General features: G+C 45.4%; 1 protein-coding gene across 3 annotated transcripts in view; it reads left to right on the top strand.

The window, feature by feature from the left end:
* Positions 1–12,085: 12,085 nt before the first annotated feature.
* Positions 12,086–13,077, top strand: part of Kif13b (kinesin family member 13B) — a 146,889-nt gene continuing 145,897 nt past the window's right edge. For all 3 annotated transcript variants that reach the window (XR_013109314.1, XM_034497345.2, XM_034497344.2), the window contains exon 1: positions 12,086–12,241. Coding sequence is in view for 2 of the 3 variants with exons in the window: in XM_034497345.2 (XP_034353236.1) it covers positions 12,187–12,241 (55 nt within the window). In the remaining variant the exon portion in view is untranslated. The remainder of the gene's footprint in view (positions 12,242–13,077) is intronic.

The following is a 13,077-nucleotide window of genomic DNA, read 5'->3' as shown; positions in this document are numbered from 1 at the left end:
GAGGTGGGTTGCAAGGCAGAGGGTGGGTATGAAGGGATGGGGAGATGAGTGGGATTGGGGTACACGATCCAAAATTCACAAAGAATCAATAAAAAGTTAAATAGAAGAAGAAGGAAGAGGAGGAGGAAGAGAAGGAGGAGGAAAGAAAGAAAGAAAGGAAGAAAGGAAGGAAGGAAGGAAGGAAGGAAGCTTCTATGCTTGACTCAAATACTCAAATAAATGGAATTTAAAAATAAAATAAGTAATGAAGTAATGCCCAGTCTCTATCTGTTCCTGGGTTGAGTCCATGCTCTCCCAGCAGACTTTGGAAGTTTCTCAAAACCTACTGTATCAGTGAAGATTTCTTTGCTAGAGATTCACTTGTATTTTTCTCTGGTTTCCTGCACAAGCCTTGTGTTTGCCTAGACTGGTGATTCTTGGTTTACTCCGTCTCTTTCTGAGGAGACCTTGTTCCCGCCCATGAAGACGCAGGCCATGGAAGATGCAGGGTGTGAACAGGACACAGCTGCGCCTCTGTTTCTGGCCTCCGCTGCCTAGGAATGAGTCATGAGCGGCCGGGAGGTTCCCTGGCTCCTGGCTTTCTGGTAGGGAGAACAGCTTGCAGGCTGCGTCCCAGCTGAAACCAGTCTCCCTTCGTGGCACAGACAGACGAACCCTGCCTCTGCGACACTTCCTGTGTGTGGCTATTACACAGACCCTTGGCCTCAGCGGTCTTGTTTTTTTCTTTAACTGTTTCATGTCCCCTGGTTAGAAAACGCTGCCCTTAAGTAGCTTCCGTCCTGGCCTGGGCCATTTCCCGTCTTTGCTTTGTACCAAGGCTCTGGAACCCTACCCTCAAGCTTCGCGATGACACCTAGTCCATCGTGGTGACTCAGAATGGATCTTTCTCCCTCCTAAATTCAGGCCTCACCCCTCCCCACCTGCCACCAAAGGTGACACAGTCCTGGGAAAACAGGCTCTTAATTACTGGCCCAGTATCATGGGAAAGATTCTATGGGCTTCCTTTTAGAGGCATAATTATCCTGAAACAACAACAACACTTTATTTTCTATATTTGAAACAGGATCGTGCTTTGTGGCCCAGGCTGGCCTTAAACTTCTGTTCTTCTACCTCCACGTCTCAAGTACTAGGATTGTAAATGTGCCAAAGCCAAGCCTGGTTTTATTTGACGCTGGCGTCCAATCCAGGGTTTTGTGCATGCTAGGCAAGCTCTCTCTGCCAAGGGAGCATCGACAGTCCCAGTTTTCTAAATGTTTGTTTTTGTTTGTTGGTTGGGTGGGTGGGTGGGTTTTTTGTTGTTGTTTTCCTTTCCTTTTCTGGGCCTCACACCTAAGGCTTCACACTCGCTAAGCACGTATTGTATCATTGAGTGCACCTCTGCCCCCTTTACGTTTATTTATTGTGTGGGGCATGTATGGCACAGATTGATGGTAGAGGTCAGAGTACAATTTACAGAAGTCAGTTCTTTCTTCCCACTGTGTGGGGTTTCAGGGGTCAAACTCAGGTCATCGGGTTTGGCAGCAAGTGCCTTTATCCACTGAGACACCTCATTCTAGAATGTAGTACATGACATGTTTCTTTTGTGGTTCTTGATGGAGCAAAAAACTTTGCATTGATTAATTATATATGCAACCAATACTGACTAGATTGACTATATTTGCCTAAAAATGTCAGTAGTGAATCCAGGGATGATAGTCTTCATTGATAGGAATTTTTCTCTCTCTGTCTCTCTATCTCTTTGTCTCTCTCTCTGTCTCTCTCTTTCTCTGTCTCTCTCTTTCTCTCTCTCTCTCTCTGTCTTTCTCTCTTTTTCTTTCTTTTTTGAGACAGGGTTTCTCTGTGTAGCCCTGGCTGTCCTGGAACTGACTCTGTAGACCAGGCTGGCCTCGAATTCTGAGATCTGCCTGCTTTTGCTTCCTGATTGCTAGGATTAAAGGTGTGCACCACCACCGCTGGATTATTCATTCAGAATTTTGAAATTCCTCCACCGTTGACTTTTCCTGTGGTGGTCAGGATTGACCCAGTTTCAAGGGTTTGGGGCTCTTAGTCAAGGAATTGAAATAAAAGCTCAGGAAGATTTTTGAAAGCATTAAGGAAACTTTAAAGCAAAATAACAGAAAAGATCAAAATATACCGCAAGGAGCAGTGGCCACCTGAGTGTACTCAGGGCCCTAATCATGGTTTGGGGTTCCTTTCGTGGGGTTCTAGAGAAGGAGGAGGTTGGTTACTAAGGGACCTAGAAATGGTAATTCTCTGTTTTGACTGCTAGATTATAACACGATCTTTTATCTGCTGTGTATGTCTTGTCCCACAATTCTGGATTTTAATTATATGCACACCCAATTATGCATAGGCATAAGGTGACAAATAGATTTCCTCTAAAAGTTTACTTGAGCGCAAGGTTTTATTTTTTCTGTATGTATGACCAAAAGCAGTTCAGGCTGGCTCATACCTTTCCACCACATGTGTTTGAATGAATAGAAACTGTCCAAGTTTGATGGCTACAACAAGGAGAAATATATCCCATTGTTCAGAAGGGGGTTTGCGATTAGCCCCGTGCAGGTGGGGTCCGAGGTCGCTAGGTGCACTGTTCAGAGAGCAGCAGCGTGTTCGTAGTTTGGTAGGTAGAGGATACACACTCCTAACCACATTGAGGAGTAGTGTGAACATAACCCAAAGCCATAGAGTCCTAAGATACTAAACTCTTTCTCAGGCTTGCTGGTCTAGGCTGAGCCAGTATTTCTGGGCAAGCATTCTACCACTGAACTCCATCTCTAGCCTTAGTTATCCAGCATCTCTCTAAATGGTTGTCCTTGGGGAGCAACGCCCATGGCTTCTCATTAGGGTGTGAACCCTGATTCCACAGTTCACTCCCTTTTTACCTCACACTTTTGCCTGAGGTTTCAATAAATCCCTATAAATTCTAAATAAGATTTGCAGATGAACTACAGAAACCTCTGGGCTTAAGGGGATTCCGGGCAACCGCAGCCCCTTCTAATCTAATCCCTGGGGGGAGGGAGGGTCCCAAGGGTTGTCAGTGCATTTGTGCCACAACCCATGAATACTTTATGGATGTCCCTTTGTGCTTGCTAATGGAGCCTGAAATGTACAATCTGCCTTGAGTAACAGGGAAAGGGTGCCCTCTCCCGACCTCAGCTTCAGTCCTTGAGTGATTTATGGAGGCAGGCAGGCCAGACACTGGAAATTCATTACTGATGTTTTTCATCAAGGTTTTTCTTCTCTTGGAGAGAGAGAGAGAGAGAGAGAGAGAGAGAGAGAGAGAGAGAGAGCATGCTGTGATGCCTGTGTGTTTGAGAAAGATTTTTAAGGTTTTGTCCACAAGCTTGATCTGGTTTTTCAGAGGTTAAAAGGGACTTAAAGTCTCTCAATAAAGAGGATGAGTTTGCCGGGCAGTGGTGGCTCATGCCTTTAATCCCAGCACTTTCGAGGCAGAGGCAGGCGGATTTCTGAGTTCGAGACCAGCCTAGTCTACAGAGTGAGTTCCAGGACAGCCAGGGCTACATAGAGAAACCCTGTCTAGAAAAACAAAAGAAAACAAAGAGGATGAGTTTGTTGTGGTGCACACTGGTAGGATAGCTAGGGTTTACATTTGCAAGTAATCAAGGGAGAGAGAGAGAGACACAGAGAGAGAGGGGGACAGAGGGACAGAGAGATTGTCTTTAAAAAAAGGAAGGGAGATTGCCTCCTAATGTCAGGGTTTTCTTCTCTGATGCCCAGACATCACAGATGATGAGGTAAATAGTTAACTCAAAGGCCTTTCATTCTCTCCTGGCTGTCCTGTTTTTGTTTTGTTTGGAGATAGAATCTCATGTATCCCAGGCTATCCTCTGTACTCAAGGATAGCCTTGAGCCTCTGATCCTCCTGCTTCCATTACCCCAACACTGGAATTACAGGCATGTGCCACAACACCTGTTTCTTTCTGTGCTTATTATTGTTGCTAATACTATTTTTTATTTGAGTGTGTGTCTGCCATTGTGCTGTGTGTGTTCTGGTGCCCATGAAGGCTAGGAAAGGATGTTGGATCTATTGAAGCCCATCACTTTTTAGGTTTTTAAAATCATATTATTAGTGTGTGTGAACCCACATTCAAGTGGACTTATGTATGTTATAACTTTAGGGGTTGGTTCTCTGCTTCCACAGCGCATGTAACTCCGATCACATCAAGCTTGGATGAGAAGCACTTTAATCTCCTGAACCGTCTCCCTAGCCTTCTCTGTGCTGTGTTAATCGGACCACCACAATTCATTCACTCACTGTTTATCTGGAGAGCTGGGTGCTCTTCATGGAATGTTACTGAAGAAGACCCCATCCCTGCTGTAAGTCCCGAGTCTAACAGGAGGCAACAAGACCTACATAGATTGGCAGAGGAAAGGCTTCCAAGGGAGAGTGTTAACTTGAGTCCAAGCAGCCAAAGCTACTGTGTAGGATAACAGAGACAGTGCCAACTGAGAAGAGAACTGACAACTGACAAATGTGCTTGGGAGACTCCAGGAAGTGCCACCATCCATAATTTGAGTGAAACCAGAGCCATAGGGCCAGCGTGGAGGGAGACCTTTGCTGAGACACAACATGGATTTTTTTGTTTGTTTTATTTTTTATTTTATTATTATTTTTATTTCTTCTGATTTGGGGCAGGCTGTGGTCTCTCTCTCTCTGTGTCTCCATGTCTCCCCACCTTTTCCAGCCAGCTAACGACCTTCACCACTCTGGTTCAGTGGCAGGAGTTCTGCCTTTTTCAACATTTGTCCCCAGCACAGACAAAAGTCCCTTCTTTGGTTTTTCTCTTAGCATGAGTCAAACAAATACAAATCTGAGAAAAGTTAGCAGGTGTGGTAGCTCATGCTTGTCATGTCAGCACTTCAGAGGTAGAGGCAGGAGGTTTGCTTAGAGTTCCACTTGTGTATGTGTGTGTATAGCAACCTGGTGAGGTGGCTGACACTTGTAACGCTAGCACTCAGGAGGCTGAGGCAGGGGGATTATAGAGAGTTCCAACTTGCTGGGCTACAGAGTGAAACTACCTCAAACATTAATGACAACAACACAAAATGAAGGCAAAACAAAGCAAAGCACTCCCTACCACATCCCTCCACCCCCATACCCCCACCCCCAAAAGAAATGTTTACAAAACATGAAGAACCACAAAGTAGTTTATAAGGAACACCCTGCCCTTTGGGCCTTGTAAACTCTAGCTCATTCCAAGTGAGATCCCAGAAAAAAAGAGGTCATTGCTGGGGTCCACTCTGCCTAGCCCATCTCTGGAGATGTCCAAAGGAGAATCCTTTGAACTCTTAATCCTTTCAAATAGAAGCCAATTCTACTCAGTGGCCTAAACCTACAGCTTGGTGATTTTTTCATTTCAGGAAAGACACAGCTGGATAATCCCCAAGGGATACCCATACTCAACAAAGGCTGATGCTTTCAGCAGAAGGCTGTTACTGTGGAAGCAATCCTGTAGAAGCTTTAAGGCTGAGAGAAGGGTGGTGGAGGGCTGGGAGCTTCAGCTTCCTGGGGACTTTGGTTTTGGCCTCTAGGAACTCAGTGCTGTTCTCTGGCACAGACCGTCTCTCTTCTCTTCCTGCTCTCTCTCAGCTGCTCCCTCTGTGGCTTGGTATTCTCCTTTCTCAGACAGCGAGCCAAAGAGCCTCAGCTTTCTTTGCTTCCCATGTTGTTTCCAAAACCTGGCCCATCCAAGCCTCCAGTTTTCTAGTTTTTTTTTTGTTTGTTTGTTTTTGTTTTTTTTTTTTTTAATTTTGATTTGTTTGGTTGATTGGTTTGTTTTTGCTTCATTTGTTTGTTTGCTTGTTTATTTGCTTGTTTTGGGGAGGTTTTCAAGACAGGGTTTCTCTGTGTAGCCCTGGCTGTCCTGGAGTTCACTCTTTACACCAGGATGGTCTCAAACTCAGAAATCTGCCTGCCTCTGCATCCCAAGTGCTGGAATTAAAGGCAAGTGCCACCACTGCCTGGTGTGGATAGTGTTCTTAAAAGGGGATTCTCCATACAGAACTGAGAGAACAAAGAGGCCCAAAAAGAACTACAAGATGCTGCAAAATTCCTGGAAATCGATTCAAACCTCCCAGTGCTTACAGACCTGACAAATGATATTTTCTTTTCTTTTTTTTCTTGAGACAGGATCTCGAGTGGAAGAGGTTGGCCTTGAACTTGCTTTGCAGCTGAACATAACCTTGAACTTTGAAAAGTGTGTGTGTGTGTTGTGCGCATTCTAGAGAGTGTGTGCATCTGTGAGGGGCCCACAGAGGAACAACAATCCCCTAAAGCTAGAGTTACAGAAGGCTGTGAGCTGCCCAACTTAGATCCTGAGAACTGAAAAATCAGGAATACAAAGTGTTCTTAAGAGCTGAGTCATCTCTGTAGCCCCTAAAGAAGTTTGAAACTTTTAAAAAATTTATTTTTAGACAGGCAGAATCTCATTATGTCACCTTGGGTAGCCTGGAACTCTTGATGTAGACCACCAGGGTGACCTCCAACTGAGATCCACCTGACTCTGCCTCCCAGGACAGGGATGGAAGTCACACACCACCATGCCTGCTCAGGTTTGGAAATTTTCTTACTTTTAAAACTAGTTAAACTTATTTTTAAAATATTTTATTTTTGTATTCTATGTGCATGTTTTGTCTACATGTATGTCTGTGCCTGATGTGTCTCTGTTACCTGTGGAAACCAGATGAGGGCATCGTATCTCCTGAAACTATTTACAGATGGTTGTGAACCACTATTTGGGTGCTGGGAATTGAGCCCGAGTCCTCTAGAAGAATAGCCATTGCTTCTAACCACTGAGCCATCTCCCTTGCTCAAGGTTTAGGAATTAAGAAATTTAAAAGGTTTTTTTGTTTGTTTGTTTGCTTTTTGTTTTTGTTTTTTGAGCTAGGGTCTCAAGTAACCCAGGCTTGGTTTGACTCTCCTATGTAGTCTTATACCTCTGATCTTCCTGCTTCCACCTCCTGAGTGCTGAGATTACAGACGAGTGCTATTATGCTCAGTTTATGGGGTGCTGGTGAATGAGCCCAGGGCTTTGTGCATGGTAGGCAAGTATTCTGACAACTGGGCCACACCCCTACCCTCCAATTTTGAACTTCTGATCCTCCAGCCACCATCTCAAAAATGCTGGGACTGCAGACATGAGCCACCACAATCAGCGTATGAAGCACTAGGAAGGTCAAACCCAGGACCTCACCAAGGCTGGGCAAGCACTCTCCCAAGTGAGCCACCAATTTTGAACTTCTGATCCCCAGCCACCTTCTCCTCTCTTAAAATCTGTATTCTGGACATGTTATATAAGATGAGCCTAGGCTAGGGCTGGTTTGTGGACTCAGGTAATAAGATGATTAAGACTAGGGAACAGAGAGAGTGATATCATGGAAACCAAGGGAACCCAGACCTCACAGAGGGAGGAGTCAACACCAGGTATGACAGACAAATCAAGAAAAATAAGGACCAAAGGCTACCTCATTAGGTTTGTAATGAGAAGGTCAATTGTACATGTCATCATGATGGCTTTATTGGAGGGTTGAAGACAGGTGAAAGCGTGATTAAATTAATAGTTGGTTGGCTAATGACAGGCGAGGGAGGGAAGGCACTGTAGACTATTATTTGGGTAGCCTGGTTGTGCAGGAGACAGGTAACCAGATGTAGACTCATGGCTAAAGGAAATGATCCTTTGATTTTCAGTCAAGAATTATTCTTTGGTCACAGGACTTGGAGAAATCAAATTGGTACTGACTGGAAGCTTCTCCTCCCTGATAGCTAGCTTTCAAAATGTTGGAAGATGCTATGCAAACTGCTGGAGGGTACGGGACAGTTATCAACAGTCCTACCTAGATGTAAATCCTGCAAATTACAACAACAGCTGGCTGGGCAATGATGGCACTAATATCGTGAAGGTAACCAAGAACCGTGAGATTGGACTTAAGGTCCACTCAGTAGGAGAGAACTCGGATCTCATGCTTCAAAACTAGCCAAGAACTAGAGAGCTCATAGACCCTAGGGGAGAACCTATGGCTACCATTTTGCTAAGTGGATATAGACATAAACTGCCTTCTAAGTATTTATCCTTATGCCCATAGATAAGTACAGGCCTTGACGCTCATCAAAGAAGCTTCTTTTTGCGGCAGACAGAGGCTATTCCAGAGAACCACAACTTATCAAAGCATAGAAAATAAGTGTGAAGTGCCTGTCTACAAATGGGACATGACATCTATACCCAAGGGTTTTAGAAAAGTGGGTAAGCATACTATAAGAGCCAGGTGACCAGGAGAACTGCTGCTGTCAGATAGTATCTCTGTATGGTTCCCTGCACGGGATCACATGTGGAGCAGGAAGCTAATTGCTTACATCTTGAACTGCAAGCATGAAGCAAAGAGAAAAAACTGGAAAATGACATGAGTTTTAAAGCCTGCCTATAGTGACACACTTCCTCCAACAAGACCACATCGCCAAAAACCTCCCCAGATAGCACCACCAACTGAATACCAAGTGTTCAAATACATGAGCCCACAGGCGACATTTTCATTTAAACCACCACATTTGTCCAAGTGATCAACTCCACACCCAAGTATACACAGATAACCCTACAATATACACACATATACAGTCAAATGCACACACACACACACACACACACACACACACACACACACACACAGGAAGGGGTGGATATGATGTATATAAATTGTACTTATGTATGAAATTCTAAAAATTTAATAGGCAATAACATTGTTATTGTTTGTTCCTGCTTTTCCTTGTGAGAGCTGAAGCTGTTAGGAGGGGTCTCCAGATGGAGGGGCTGTTGAATGGGTTGCACAGGGGCCAGCTAGCAGAACCTCATTGCCATGGCGTGAGGTGAGAGAAAGTGAAAGAGAATCTGAAAACTTCCATGGAGCTGTGACACCCTGGAGTAGGGAGCCGTGACTAGAGACAGACAGACAAACAAACAAACAAACAAACAAACAAAACCCTCACAAAAAAACAAAAACAAAAACAAAAACAAACCAAAAAAACCCTGTAGGCACAATTAGCTCAGAGATTGTCTTCTCACAGGAGTTTAGTATGTAGACCAGGCTAGCCTTGAACTTATTGAGCTTTGATTCTTGAAAGAATGGAGGAACAGGTGATTAGGGGAAGTGGCTTTTCAGGCTGAATGTTGATGAATTAAAAAAGAAAAAATAAAGTAAGCCAGGTGGTGCATATTTAATCCCAGCACTTGGGAGGCCAGCCTGGTGTACAGATTGAGTTCCAGGACATCTAGGGTGACACACTGAATCCCTATCTCAGGGTGTGTGTGTGTGCAAAACAGAGCTGTTCAGAATTTCTGAGGACTGAACAATTTGTATGCAGACTTTGTTTCTCTTTGAGAGGTTGCAGAAAACAGCCGTGGTTGCTGACAGCATGGGTTCATCCTGAATAAGTTACTCTGCTTTACATCTTCAGTGTAGAGACAATAACATTAACTGTTCCATCCAGTCTCTGTGAGGAGTAAACCGGCTCAGAGATGTAAAGAGCTTAGGGTACTGTCTGGAATGAAAGTAGGTATTCCATTAGTACCAAAGATGACCATAAAGAAGCAGACAGAGAGCATAGTGAGGCAAGCCTTTAATCCTAGCAGTTGGAAGCAGTTGGGAGGTGGATTGTTGTGAGTTCAAGGCCAGCCTGGTCTACACAGTGAGTTCTAGGACAGCCAGAGCTGGAAGTGAGACTGTCTCAAAAGCAAAGCAAAACAAACAAACAAACAAACAAACAACCCCCCCCAAAAGAAATAAAGAAACAGAATTGGTAAGGAAGGTTCCTTAGCATCAGAAACTGCCAAATCAATGGAACAAAAAGAAAACAAGAAAATAAGGTTTTTTGGGGGGTGGGGGGTGGGGGGGTGGGTTTCAAGACAGGGTTTCTCTGTGTAGCCCTGGCTGTCCTGGCATAAAAGAAGGCTCTCCTAGACCCAGTTAACTGACAATATCTCACAGCTATTTTGAACCTCTGCAGAACACCTACACTATCCAAGATTCCATTTACAAAACAAAGGTATAGAGTGCTTTTCTTCCTTCTCTTCCCAGTCCCCTCAAAGGTGACTACACAGAAACTAGGGCTTTCCCTCCTCTTGGCAACCTACTGCACCCCAGAGCATATGGACTTGATCAGCTCCAGATTTGATTTATCTGGCTGTGGAGCCCCTGGGGCTCTCTAGGCTGCAGGTTACAACCTGCAGCTAGCTGTCTTTCCTCTCTCACCTGTCACTGGGTGACTTGCAGGCCTTAAAAATCTTTTTCTGTCTTCACTGAGGAGTCAAAAGAGACCTTGAGTCCGAAGAAAGACTACTCACAGTTCCTCAGGGCTTTTGTCCTGAATGTCCACATAAATAAAATTTCCAATTGAAACTGCATAACCTTTTTTCTTATCTCACTGCCCCTGTTTAAGAAGCTAGAGTGGGGGCTGGGCATTGAAGCTCACATCTGTAATCACAGTAGTTGGGAAGGCCGAGGCTGGAGGAGCTTGTAGCCTAGCTCACTCATCTCCATTTATGGCAACCTTCCTGCTTCAGTTAACTGAGCGCTGGGATTACAGTATGTCCAGTGCTATTCACACTGACCTAGTGTTCCTAATATAGTAAGGGCCATTGATGCACCCCCAAATCTGACTTTTGTGTTGGCTAAACAGAACATGTTTGCAAGATAGACTTGGTGCACAAACCTCCAGCCAGCAGTCTCTGTGAGGCTGATAAACAGTATTTACACTTTGGTTTCCTTGACTCACACAATAAATGTACCAAGGATTTTCACTGGAGGTTGGGTGACACAGGGTCTCCATTTTACACATTAAAAAAGATGAAATTTGAGCCACCAAATAAGTTGACCATGACCACAGGTTGGCAAATGAGTGGGATTTGAGTTAAGTTTGTTTCCATAACCCAAGGTTATGACTCAGAGGATTCAGAGGCTGTGGTCAAGGTTGAATGCATCCATTTATCCTGAAGCATAAGTCAGCAAAGAAACAGAGGTGGGCAAGTCAGTCAGAGAATATCGTTAAAACCAAGGATCAAACCCTAAGGTTTTAAAAAAGAGAGGAAGAGGCTTTCAGATGAAGGGTCAGCTCTTGCACACCTTGGTCTTAAGACAAATCGCTGGAGCTTAAGAGTCGTGCAGAATCTAGGTGAGGTGAGGTGCAACCCATCAGTTCCAGCACTTAGAAGGCAGAGGCAGGTGGATCTCTGAGTTGGAGACTAGCCTGTCTACTGAGTAAGTTTACAGAACAGCTAGGGCTAGCTAGATACAGAGGCAGGCTAGAGGCCTCAGGCCTGTTATCCCAGCTACTTCAGAGGGTAGGACAGGAAGACTGAATGTACAAGACCAATTTGAGCAACTTTGTATGGACCTGTATCAAAACCCCTAGCACAGGGGCTAGAGAGATGGTTCACTGGGTTCTGTTCTCAGCCTCTATGTGGTGGCTCACAATATCTGTAATTCTAGGTCCAGGGGATCTGATGCCCTCTTCTGAACTTGGCACAGACATACATTCAGGCAAACATCCATACACATTAAAAAAAAAAAAAAAAAAGAAAAAAAAGAAAAGAAAACCCATCCACCCACCGAATGAACAACTATAACAAAGCTCCAGACACAGCCGCTGAGCTGCTTCAGCGGGTAAAGGTTCTGGCTGGTAAGCCTGATGATCTGAATCCATCCCTAGGATCCACAAGGTAGGTAGGAGAGAACTGACTCCTGAAAGTTGTCTTTTGACACACGCTCCCACATGTGTACACACACACACCCACACCCACACACACACACACACACACACACACACACACACACACACACACACATATACGGGAAGGAAGTTAGAAAGAAGAAAAGAGGAAGAAGTAAAGAAAGAGAAGGAGAGGAAAGGAGAGGGAGGAGCAGGAACGGCGGTACGATTGTAAAACGGCGACAGATGACTACAAGTTCCAGAGAGCGACGCGCGAATTTTCCCGCCAGCGCCTCGGCCCGCCTTGTGCGAACTACAAATCCCGGCATGCCCCGGGACGCACCGGTCCTCGCCCCTCGCCGGTCCCGCCCCCTTTTCCCCCACAGCCCCCGCCCGCCGGGTTGGCCTCGGAGAGTTTGTCCGGTGGCCGTGGTAGACGGAGGTGCAGTGAGAACACCGGCAGCAGCACGATGGGTGACTCCAAAGTGAAAGTGGCGGTACGGGTCCGGCCAATGAACCGACGAGGTGAGCGCTTGTCCCGGGCCGGGGGCGACAGGTGCCTGTGGTGGTAGAGTCTCGGCGTCCCGGGGGTCTCGGCGGGCTCCCTTCAGCGCGCGTGCGCCCTCGACGGCGCGGTCGGGCCCTCAGCCCTCCGCCCCACCAGCTGTCACCGAGCTCACCAGGCCTGGGGCAGCTCCGGCCTCCCAGCCCTCCTATGTACGCAGCTCTTAGGGCGGACAGCCCCACTTTTCGATTTTCCAGGTTCCATCCCTTGAACGTGCACCTTGTGGCTGTTTGCAGAAAAAGGAGGACGTGCCTTCTTAGTTCTTTCTGGTTTATGATTGTCGAGAGGTTTCTTTTTTTCCTTTGCTTGAAGTGATAGTCATCATCTCAACAATAAATAGCCCCAGTGCCAAGATTCTTGGGAAATTGTATCTTTCAGACATGCTCTGAAGTCTGTAGGGAGGGTAGAGAAAGTAGATAAACCCAGGACACGTAAATCGCCTGTCCAAGTTAGAAGGACTGAAAAGCCCAACTTGAGTCCGGAGAGTAGCTGGTTTTTGTTTTTGCGGCTTCACCAGAGGGTGACTGGGCAGGGTACTTAAAATGAGGTGATGTGTTTGAAAACACTTTATGTACAAGTCTTGTTATTGATGTTGCTGCTGTGCTCCCAGGAGATGGAATTGCAGTTAATTGATTTAGACTACTGACTAGCTGAATTATTTTTAAGTGCAGGACTCATTTTCTAAGGTTTCTAGTTTGTTTTACTGTGTTCAAAATCAAGTGTGTAGGAAATAGGTTTTCTATCTCTTTGCCCTTTTGTGTATATATTGAGATAAACAGGTGCAACAGTCAACAAA

This window comes from Arvicanthis niloticus, chromosome 3 (genome assembly GCF_011762505.2).
Source record: "Arvicanthis niloticus isolate mArvNil1 chromosome 3, mArvNil1.pat.X, whole genome shotgun sequence".
Classification (NCBI taxonomy): domain Eukaryota; kingdom Metazoa; phylum Chordata; class Mammalia; order Rodentia; family Muridae; genus Arvicanthis; species Arvicanthis niloticus.
The sequence above is the reverse complement of the archived record's forward strand: the minus strand, read 5'-3'. Positions and strand labels throughout refer to the sequence as shown.